Genomic DNA, 12,293 nt, shown 5'->3' with positions numbered 1-12,293 from the left:
CCATGGAAATTGCTACACATAGCGTTTATTTATATTTTTATTAATTATTTTTTTTCAAATCATTGTGAGACTTATAATACTGAACCAGAGTTATGTTGCTGTTAGACACTGATGACTTTGGATTTACATGATATTTGCTATACTTATGCTTCAACCTAAGTATTCGTCTTACATTGAAGTGAACATAAAGTCAGCCAATAAAGCTGAATGAATTAATAAAGTAGTATTCCTGGAAATGTTTTATAATATATAAAAAATTCTACTCCGCTCATCAACAAAATAAATAGTCAATTTATAAAACAATTGTCAGTACCGAGCCACTCATTTGGTGTTGCCATTTTGCCATGTTATAGTTATCTAGAGTGACGTCACAAAACCTAGGAGCTCTCCCATTGGTACTTAACCATGTGACAGTGACGAAATAGAAACAAAATCTCCTGATACCCAACCAAAGAGTATCAGCTCTGTTACGTGTTCAAAGAGCTGATGTTTCTTTCAGTTTGGCGCTAGGTCAGAGCGATGTTCGTGGAAACAAGTGTTGTGTTTTAGCAGTCCTGCTCTTCCTCGTCTGGCATGGATCTAAGCATTTGATCTAGCTCGCTGCATTGAATTTACCGAACATATCAGGACCTTCTGATTGATAACAAACTCCTTCATTCAGAGGTTGGAAAGATAGTTTCATAATGAATCTGACTTTGCTAAGGCAAAATAATGCAAGGCCCCAATATTTTTCTTCAAGCTTTGACTCTCTTTGACCATAAGTGTATGGCCCAAAATGCATCAGTTCAACACTTAAACTAACCGCAAAATCCAATTTATTGCATCAGTATCTGTCTTTCCACTATAAGAAACTACGCTGACAACCGAGAGCTAATACGTTTTTTGACGTGACAGCCAATTATCACGTAACAATTTCAGCGCTAGTGATTGGCCAAGTTCATAAGGGCTTCTGCAACATGGCTGCTTGGAATGAATTGTCCGTCAGTGCCATATCCTAATCCTGAATTTCATCTTCTCAGCATTCAAAACTTTATAGAATATTTTACATATTTTTCTGTGATAAGTGTGTCCTGTATCATTTTTTTCTATGTATTTATAGTGGCAGACTTTATGATTTCTTAAATACATGCAACAATGGAACAGCTGTACAAATCTTCTATGGAATACTGTTTGATTTCAGCCCATTCGGGGAATCTCAATTTTGGAAAAAGCTATTAGTAAAATCCAGCTTCACCCAGCCCAGTTAACATCTGTCCATGCTGATTTATGCCAGGTAAGGTGGGCTGAACATCAAATTATTTAATGTTCACACAGCACAATGTTTTCACGCTGTCTTGCACAGTTTAACAGAACGGTCATTCAATTTTATTTCAGTGGTGCAAATTGTATGTAACAAAGTTGATCCTGTTTGCAATTCTGTTAAGATATTCAGCAAGTTCATATGACAAACTGAAACACATGCAATTTTAAAGTTGTTCTTTGGGGGAGCTTGGAATGTAGCAAACACATTTAATGCAGCTATTATTTGAACCAAAAAATGGCACCTCAACCAAGGAATAAACCTTACAGATTTGCTAGTATAACATGTACATATCATCACAAACATGTATTTCCCTTTGATGTGAGTTTGTGTGACATTTTCCTGATGTGCAGCTGTGCCTGTTGGCCAAGACCTTTAAACCGGCTTTACCCTTTCTGGCCACGGATGTGACGGATATCAGCAAAGAAGTGAGTTTATGTCTTATAAAATGTTTTCTCCCTCAATTACTCCAACAGTTTAAAGACTGCAGTTTCATTCAGTGTATATTAAATCAATATATAATCTTTCATGTGTTTTTATATGGATACACTTGTCTTGTTTTCAAAACTGGAAGATGTTAACAATGTCATGATGCAAACTGAGGTATTGATTTCACAGAAGTTATCTTCTAGCTGTGAAATTAATGAGTAGTAACAAAGATATCAAGGCCTGCCTTATATGACAGTCTTTTACAGAGAATTAGAATCCCAAAAATTTGTAGGAACTTAGAAAATGAAAATTTGTAGGAACTTAAAATTGGTTTCAGAATGTAAAATTTGTTTCAGAAGTGTCTGCATGTTTTTTTTCTTTGTTTTGTGAAATTTAAACTAACCTCCAGAGACAAGTATGTTTTTAATAATTACATTTCATTCACTGACCAAGCCATCTAAACTGCTTCTCTTGATGTATCCTGCTATAGTTGTTTCAACTTAGACCACAAGTTACAAGGCTGTCAGGTACATGTATGTGGCAAATGCCAGTGGTTTGCTCCACCCATCAACCTGATTCCTGTCATATGGGAAACATTCTTGAATGTGGCGTTAAACACCAATCACTCAAACAGTCCTCTAACCTCTGACACTCGACTAATGAATTCCATGTTTCAGTCTAGCTTCCTTTAGTTCACCCAATATCAGTCCTGTTGAAAAGAAAAACAACAAAAAAAAAAAAAAAACAATGAGATCAAGTTGAATGTGGGAACATATCTTGTTTCTTCCAGGGAGGTCACTATGAAGCTAAAGATTTCTTGCTATACTTTTACTATGGTGGAATGATCTACACTGCCCTCAAAGATTACGACAGAGCACTGTACTTCTATGAAGTGGTAAGTATTTGTCTATGCTTGTGAAAGGTACACTGCCTATATCTGGCTTGGGCTATTATGGAGCTAAGAAATTTACATGGTCAACCAGTAACTCTTGACCAGGAGCCTCTCACCAATGCAGTCACTGCGAGTTCAAGCCCCACACATGCTGACTTCCTCTCTGGTCGTGGGAAGGTATGCCCAGTTTCCTACCACCTTATTTCTGGCCACCTTTGTTTAAGTGTATGTGTGTATAAATCATGACTTTCAGATTATTGGCCTCCTTTGTAACAGGCACTTATATATTTATTTCAGGTGCTTGATGTACTGATTTATTAAAAGAATAAAAATTGGAATCTCTCTCAGTTGAATCCTGACAAGTTTTCAGGCTATAAATACAGCCTACAGTGTGTTCCGTTTACAGGGAGACAACTCATTCATGACCAACTCAATTTCAGACGTGCAGCTGTATCCATGAATACTGAAAAATAGTAATAGAGTAGTGAATTAAGAGAAAACAGGAGGACTTGTTTGCTGGAACTGGCTAATAATTACAAACATTCTGTACTATTTTCATGTACATTACTGTACTTGATAGCATGTTACACGCATATGTACTCTGGAATTTCATTGCATATAATATACACGTACATCATGTTGTACATACAATTTTTTTATGTGACGTAAGTCAGGCTACACTGATGCTGACAGTTTTTTTAGGCTTCAAAAATTTCTCATCGTCTGACAGTATGAGTGGAATAACCAGAACAGATACACCTCATGGTTTTGAGTAAAAAACGTGTACAAGTGATTTTGCAGTATTTTATCTATGAGGCATACAGCTTTGTAAATACATTTCCATTTCAAGTTCATTGACCAAACATGTGGTATATGCACTGATATTGTCAGTATGGGAAGACAAAGCTTGGAAACTTCCAGTCTTTGATGGGTTCAGCAAGTTGTATTAGCATCCCAGATAGCCAGGAAACATGACAGCCAGGAATATTCATTCTGATCTTTGCCATGAATTACAGCTGATCAAATATAGTTCAAGATCAGGATCCTTTCTGCAAGACATGCAGTGATAGAAATTGAGCTTGTTTTGTGAGGGACACAATTGGGGTAGCAATTTCCATCAAAAGTTGACAGCAAGAATCGCTGGATGTCATTATGTGGGTATGCCCTGTTTCTTTACTTGGTACATGTTGAAAAGGTAATAAAAACATTTTACGATAGTCAACCTACTTGTCAACCTAAAGAGGGGAAAATGACAACTGTGGACTTCAAATTGCTGAAGAGAAACTTAGTGTTCAATTGGTGTGAAAGTTTTGGCACAAGAAATTTGAAGAAGTAATCAAGTAAAAGTTGGTGCGATGGTTATGGGGCAGAGATTCTACATTTGTATTCTGTGTACTTATAATTAGGGGTTCAAGCCATTCATTTTACGATAGTCAACCTACTTGTCAACTACTTGCCATTCAGACTTGAATCCATATTGTATCTGTTCGTATTATTAGGGGTTCAAGCCATTCAGGCTTGAATCCCTATTGTATCTGTTAGGATTATTTGTTTTTATTATTATTATTCTCTGCAAAACTTTGACGCCTTTCTAGCGAAAACGGTTAGGCCAAAGTTTATGAAATTTTTGTATGTTTATCTGCATACCTTGAAGTTGTGCATTGAATCTTTTGGGCCGATAGGGTCATGTGACTTGGCGGCCATATTGGATTTTGTTCAAAACCTTTAAAACTCTTCTTCTGCAAAATGGCGGATGGGATTGATCTGAAATTTAAACTGTAGTTGCACTAAGCCTAGGTACATTCATTGGGTGAATATGTCATGTGACCGAAAAATTTGTTTTTTGCTAATAACTTCTACACTTTTAAAGATGATGTCATAGAAATAGTCCTGCCTGATGCAGTTTTGGACGCTGAGTCCAGATAGGCTAATTTTGGGAAACCGGAAGTGACGTCATCAAAACTGAAAATGGGAATATCTCTATAACCAATGAAGCTGCAGTCGCAGTCTTAACCCCTAACATCATCCCAAGGCATGAAGAGAAATTTGACATAACAGGAAGTAATGTCAGCAAACAGGAAGTAGTACATCCCAAAACGAAAATGACTATTATTACAAGTTTCATAATTGAAAAACTTCTGCGGCTAAATTAGCATGGCAGAAATGTGTGAAATTTAACTAGGTAATAGGAGTGGGGACTGTTTTTTATATGAATAAAAGTTTAGGTGTCCCAGGTCACGTGACCCAGCCGCCATGTTGGGTTGCATTTTCTTCTGAACTTAACATCCGATTGACCTGACATTCTCTACATGGAACAATTGTTGCCTGAGAATTATTTTGACAGAGGCAGAATGCAATATGTCAGGAAAAAACCGGAAACAGAAGTGACATCATCTCATTTTTGTCGCAAATTGCGATCAAAGTGCGAAAAGTTGCAATTTTCCCCCATTTTTGGAAGTCACGTGACACAAAATGGCTATAGCTGCAAAGCTGAAAATGGCTGAGTGCAAAGGGCTATGTGTGGACTCTGTGTGTGCGGAATTAAATGTGGGACGTGCAGTGCTTGAAAAATTGTTCAAAGGCTGATTTATGATATTTGCCACTTTGACGTCCCCATGTTATACAATGCATTATAAATGCGTTTATGACTAAGATGAAAGTAGAAATGTTGACAGCCAGCTACCCGACCTAGTTTGACGTCCTGATCACAAATCTGATCTTATTTCTTTGCTACGATGCATATTTTTGTTGCAAATTGCGGTCGAAGTGCAAAAAGTCACATTTTCCGCCATTTTTGCGAATGACTTGACACAAAACTGTTAAAGCTGTTATAATGCTATACATGTTCTGTATGTGTGCTAAAAATCTTTGAGCTACCCCCAAAAATACTGCATCTACATGGAGGTCACAAAACGGCTATCATACATCAGTTGTCAAACAAAATATGAGTTTGTTGGCTAGCCTTATTATTTAGGTATGTTTCTAGTGCACAGGGATCCACATCTATTGTATATGCGCCGATACATGCACATACCGGCCCTACTGGCTTGAACCCCGGCATCGCTGTCTCTGACAGCTATATTTTTGTTTTTATTATTTTTATTCTCACCAAAATTGTGACTCGTTTCTAGAGAAAACTATTAGTCTGAATTTTATGACATTTTAACATGTTTGTCAGTATGACTTGAAGTTGTGCATCGTAGCTTTTGGGCAGATGAGGTCACGTGACTTGGTGGCCATTTTGGATTTTGTTCAAAACCTAAAAAAAATCTTCTACAGAACTGCTAATGCGAATGAGCTGAAATTTGAAATGCAGTTGCACAAAACCTAGGCTCGTTAAGTTTGAGAACGAGAACTTTCCTCGAAAATTTTAGAAGCTCGCTATTGGGTGAAAATGTGACCAAAAAATCAGTTTTTGCTAATAATTTCAACAATTCCAAAGATATGGTCTGGCATATAGTCCTATCTGATGCAGTTTTGGACGCTGATTCCGAATATGCAATTTTTGCAAAACCAGAAGTGACATCATCAAAACTTCAAATGGGCATATCTCCTCAACCAGTGAAGCTAGAGATGCAAACATAAGGCCTAGCATCATTGCAAAGCAAGTAGAAAACTTTTACACAATCGGAAATGACGCCACCAAACCGGAAGTAGTACATGCCAAAAAAAAATTGCCATTTTTTCATTTTTCAAAATAGAAAATTTACTACAGCTAAAATGTCTCAACAAAAATGCCTGAAACTTTGGCATGTGATAGACCAGGAGGTGTGCTCTTATGAGTGAAAAGTTGAGTGACCTGAGTCACGTGATCTGGCGGCCAGTTTGGGCTAAAGTACAATTATTTGACAGCAATTTTTTCTGAAACGCAAAGTCCAATTGACTTCAAAGTTAGCACACATAACAAGCGTTCCATGGAGGCTATTTGGACAGAAAAAGGATGCAATATTTTTGCATATTAGGCTTTGACTAATACATGTGATATGACGTCAGGGGAAAACGATAAATTTGAATTTGGTGATTTTTACATCCTGTCTGACGTAATTTTACCTCCTGATCACGAATCCGGTCTTATTTTTGCTCTGCGATATATATTTTTGTCCCAAATTGCGATCAAAATGCGAAGAAGCGCAATTTCCACCATGTTTGCAGGTCAAGTGACTGAAAACTTTTATAGCTGTAAAGCTGAAAATCTGCTGAGCGCAAAGCGCTATACATGTACTCTATGTGGGCTGAAAATATGTCTTATATGTATGTTCTCTCAATTGTCTGGTTTGCACTGCAGTTGCGATTGGCTCAACCAGTGTATGTTGTGCATTCATTTCTAAAACTTTGTTTTGCACAGACCCTGTCTTCTTTAATAAACGCTAACCAGGCCACCATGATTGACAGATATTGACGTGTGTCGTGGTCCAGGTGCTGGCTTTCTGACAACGGCCAAGGCGTCAGTAGGGGAGTCAGTCTGTGTGCATGGCAGGTCGTGGATTGAGACGTGGAAGTACAAACTTGCTGTTACATGGGCCATGTTTTTGCGTTATTTCTTACAAAAAGCGGGCTAGTCTGCCAAGTAATGACCGTTTTTCACTGGGCATAGCATAGCATCATCAAGCTCGTCCATCTGTTCGTGGGAATGCGAATGACTGCAGAAAAACTGCAGCAGGTGTGGAGCTAAAAATGACTGAGTGCAAAGGGCTATATGTGAACTGCATACATGCGGAAAATCGTTGAAGTGTCTTTATAAATGTGGGAGTTGCAGTGCTTGAAAAATTGTCCAAAGGTTGATTTGCCATATTTCACACTTTGACGTCCCCATGTTATATGATGCATTTTAAATGCATTTACGACTAGGATGAACGTACGAACATTGTCAGCATGCTGCCTGACATAGTTTGTCGTCCTGATCACGAATCCGGTCTTATTTCTTTCCAGCGACGTACAGTTTTGCTGCAAATTGCCATCAAAATGCGAAAAAGCGCAATTTCCACCATATTTGTGGGTCTGGTGAGAGAAAACCCTCACAGCTGTAAAGCTGAAAATGGCTGAGTGCAAAGCACTGCACATGTACTCTATGTGTGCTGAAAATCGTTAAGCTGTGTTGAAAAAGAAGGGACATGGACGCCTACTGTCTAATTTACTGTGTTAAGCACATCTACATATATATGCTATACAGTGTACTTACATTGCGGTAATGATGATGAAGAATGTAGGCTTTCTATTTAAGTTGGTTATGTACCTATGCATGGACACCATTAAGGTAACCGAAAGTGACACCGTATAGGCCAGCAATATCGGCTTGAACCCGGGCATCGCTGCTTTAGCAGCTATATTTTTAAGCTTAAATTTTTTCAATTAACACACATTTTAAATGTTAATTATTAATAATATGGTAACATTGTTGAGATACACAACAAGACTTTATATTTTAAGACTGTTTAACCCAACTCACCTGATACGGAAATCAGCCATGTCAGAGAATACACAGACTACTCGCTCTCAAATGAAATATGTCCTAGTCAGTGTAGAACCTTATTTATTGCATCATAAGGCATCACGAACATTTTGGGGTAAAATACATTTTTTGTTGTTCTCATAAGGGATTGTATTGTCATCCTTTCACAAGCCTTTTGCTCTGTTGCCTGGGTTATTGCTGCCATCAACCAAACCTCAAGCTAAACACATCTAGAGATGTATGCCACTATAAAATCCACTCCTGGCTTAACATGGAGCCAGTTAAAGCTGGTTTAATCCCTGAAGATCTTCTAATGCTGATAAGTATTGACAGTTGGATGTCCATTGTTTTTAGAACTTCTTTTTTTAGCCAGCTAATTTAGTTGTCAGAGGTGGTATGTGATGTCCATGTTGCTCATTAGTGGTAGCCTGTTTTTTCTGCCAAGCTTGCCAGAGATTGCTTTCTTCATTGAGCAATCAAAAGGAGAAGTTCAGAGTACATTGTGGGAAAGTGTGCCTTTTTTATGGAATTGCCCAAATGAAATTTTGATGATTTCCTTAAGGTTATACCACTCAGGTGTTGTGACATGATGTTTTGAGTGAATTCCAGTCCTTTTCTGTCAGATATTGGCCAAGACACGTCAGGAAGCAGTTGAGCGCGATTTAGATAGCAATTTTACAGTGTAATCAACACCCTGGGTTTTTTTTTCTTCTACTAATCCTCTTCATTTGTTACCAGGGAATTGCCTATCCTGGAACTGTATGAAACCAGACAGTGTTTGCTTGCAGGTTTCCATGGAAACCTGGTTGAAGTTTTCAAATGGCACCTACCTTCATTTGCTGTCTGTGACTCTTTCCTTTGCTGCCGACTTTGTTTTTCTAACTGCTTTGAGAAATCCAATTGGTGAAATTACTTTGGCAAGAGAACAAGTCATGTAACTCTGAAATTTTTGTTTGTCGATAGTTGTCTTTTACTTTGAGCAGTTTCTACAGGGAACATACAATGATTACTTTGGTGGTATAGTAGGGTCAGGGGGTTTCTGTAGGAACTAGCCTTTCATATCCGGAGGGCTTCTTCTCAACTCAAGATTGTCACTCTAATAAAAAAAAGATTAGGTATGAAATTTCACATTGATTTCCATGTTTGCATGTACATAACGCAGTGGAATCCTGCCAGCAAATTATATTGATGGAAGATCAACAAGGTTAACAATCTAGCATGTGAATGAAAGGACTAAAAATATGAAACATGCAGCATTACTATAAGTACATTGATCTTTATTTTTGGGGTCCAGTATGACTTTTGGAATACTTTCTATTGTATCATCATTATTTGTTTGTGATATCTTTGTGTGCATATGTGTATGTATTTTCTTCCGAGCACTCTCCTAGATTACATGTCAGTCTGCTGTAAGTTTCATATTTCATCTTCTCATTTCTGGAGACATATACATTGTACATTATACTATACAGTATATATTTATGTTGGCAAACTTTTCAATTATACATGGTAATAATATGATGGGGTTTGGCTGGCCTTGTATGTAAACTTGATATATAACTGGGCGTTGGGAGTGGGGGTAGGGGGTGGATTTCCTTGTGCCTCTGGAATTAAGACTAAGAAAAGGTTGAAATAATCATTATCTTTCCATATGCCAGACTCATTATTATGTGCTTTCATAATGATTAGTGATTTCTTTCCACCTTGATGTGGAATATATGTATATTCTGCATTATTTCAAGACATTATCTCTGAAGGTAGGGTATAGAATTGGGGCTCTGCTGACATTCTCTTTATTTAGGGATATTAGTTTCCGTACTTCATTAGCCTAATGTGTATATATATTCAGGTAATTGTTGAAAGATTATTGAGCGACGTTGTGTTAGATGAGATTGCCAGACTATTTGGCAGATTGCCGCTATGGACTGTGCCTGAGGATGTATTATAGATGTTCAAAGCAAAATATCTTTTGTTCTTGTAATCAAATTACGAGGGATGTTAAGTACTGCTACTGTCATGCCAGAGATACAACTGATATCACGTCATCTGTGATATCAGTTCTTGATATGGGCTAGTGCTAAATATGTTAGTTTTGAAAACTGCCTTTTTTCCTTTTTCTTTTTTTTTTTTTTTTGCTGTTTTTTTCCGTCCTTGCCCTCAGTATTTTCCTCTGTCCATCCTACACATCTGGAAAAAGGCATCCAGTGTGAGTCAGCTGTTCTCTATTTCAATTACTAACATTGCAATAAATTTCCGAACTAGCAATCATTTTGAATTATAATAACATTTATTTTACATGCATATTTGTATGTCTTTCTTGCTCCATGTTTTATTACACAGAAAAAATGAATTTACAGAAGACAATTGGTTAAACATAACCGTATAATGTACATGTTGTACATGATTATGTATAAAATGAAAGATGGACGTAATTGTGTTTGTTAGCCAAGAAATATTAATGCAAAATTTTAGAGTTGAAAGGCTTGTATAAGTTTTACTAAGATTGTTTATGAAGGTTTTTGATTTTGCTGTCACTTTAAAGTATGGATGTTTGTATGAGACTTCATTTTGAATAAAAAAAAAATATGAACATTCTTTGTTCATCATGATTTCATGTAAATGAACTATTTACAAAGCAAATCAAACATTCCATATTTATCCGGATTTCATTTATTTGTTTGGCACTGAATAGCTGTTGAAAAGTTTTGTAGATAAAGTCTCATGCTCACATGTATTAAACCAATTATTAGGAATTGGCATTAAAACAGTGATGTCTATATACCTCTGTTAATCTGGTTGGAATATTTCCGAGCATATTTATTCTTTTATACACCATGTTAATATCGTTTTTACAAAGATTGCTTTGGAGATCTCTATGAGATAAATGATGAATCATAAACTATTAAATCTACATGTATATACATATAGTCATGTACTATAGTATCTGAATTAAAGTGTCTTTGTTTATTAGCATTGTTTTAAGTCTATATATTAAATTATATTGTATCAAGTGTCATGTAGTACAGTTTTTGTGATAGTTGTCCACAAGCCAGCTGAAGGATAGCTGATTTTGTTGATAGAACAGTCAGATATAAAATTTTCATACAATAACCTTATTTGTTTTCCATGAAGGTCTAGATTTCTGCCCAATAGGGATCGATTTGAATCAGCTTTTTCTTTGTTGTTATGACATTGAAGCCTGTAACATAGCTTTCTGGGTTTGAAACACTCCTGTCAATGTATGGAAGAAATAGTATTGATTTTTGTTACATTGGGATACAAAGATGCGAGTTTGGTGACTTCAGTATTAGTTTGCCAGACATCTGGTTATGTCTACATTGCTGGGCGTTACAGCATGCCTTTGCCACAATGAAGATAAATATCTTCAGTACCATGCATGTCTTGACTTGTATTGGGTTTTTTTTTTCAGGGTAAGATTGATGGGGGTGGTAATTGTATTGTTTTGGTGTATGTATCGGGTTGTACGGCAGGCCCATGGCTGTTTTTCCGAGGTGTCATCATGGTGGTGGCATAGCAGTGCCAAGTGACCCTCAAGGGAGGATTGTTCATCACATCTGCTCTTTTGGCAGGCTCTTCACGAATGTCCTCACTGGAGGCCAATGACAAATAGAAGTCTATCTCACATCAAGACAGTCCCAACGGACAGCAAGGTGAAATTGCCGGCATTTGTATTCTGCCAAGCGGTATCCAAAGCAGTACAACCATCGATGCTAGGCCAGGGGCCCGAGAATAAAAGCCATGGCTGTTTCTCTCATCCCATTAATAGGATTATTGTCTGTGTTACTGATATTAGATGGCCAGTCACCTCTTCTAGTTTAATAATACCAATTCCCTGGCCTATGATAGATACTGCACTAGTGTGCGTATCCTTGAGGTTGAATTTGCTGGCTTGTAAGCTGTATGTTCCACGATTGTGCTTCATTAGAGGAAAGGGAATCATTCAGGTAGATTAAGTAGGGACAAACTCAAACAGCTGGGTTGTCACTATGGCAGCAGTCTGAAGGGAGATCAAGCCGTGGCCTGTTTTACTGCTATATTCTGGTATTTTTTATCATGTATCATTCTTGTGCGCTAACGCTCTGGGGTATCACATAGCACTTGTCAAAATGATACATGAGATATATGGTAAACCACACACTGGATTTAAGAATGCATTATTCATCTAGGACAGCGTGTTTGAGGTGCAAATTTTAAGTTCTATT

At 37.3% G+C, this 12,293-nt stretch overlaps 1 protein-coding gene across 1 annotated transcript in view; it reads left to right on the top strand.

Moving 5' to 3' along the window:
* Window positions 1-12,293, top strand: part of LOC135473498 (COP9 signalosome complex subunit 3-like) — a 60,924-nt gene that overhangs the window by 4,959 nt on the left and 43,672 nt on the right. The window contains exons 5-7 of the mRNA XM_064753352.1: window positions 1,181-1,273; window positions 1,654-1,728; window positions 2,520-2,624. Of these exons, the coding sequence (XP_064609422.1) occupies window positions 1,181-1,273; window positions 1,654-1,728; window positions 2,520-2,624 (273 nt within the window). The remainder of the gene's footprint in view (window positions 1-1,180; window positions 1,274-1,653; window positions 1,729-2,519; window positions 2,625-12,293) is intronic.

The sequence above is a fragment of the Liolophura sinensis genome, chromosome 1, assembly GCF_032854445.1.
Source record: "Liolophura sinensis isolate JHLJ2023 chromosome 1, CUHK_Ljap_v2, whole genome shotgun sequence".
In the NCBI taxonomy this organism is placed as follows: Eukaryota; Metazoa; Mollusca; class Polyplacophora; order Chitonida; family Chitonidae; genus Liolophura; species Liolophura sinensis.
Note: the sequence above shows the minus strand (reverse complement) of the source record. Positions and strands in the feature narration are given on the sequence as shown.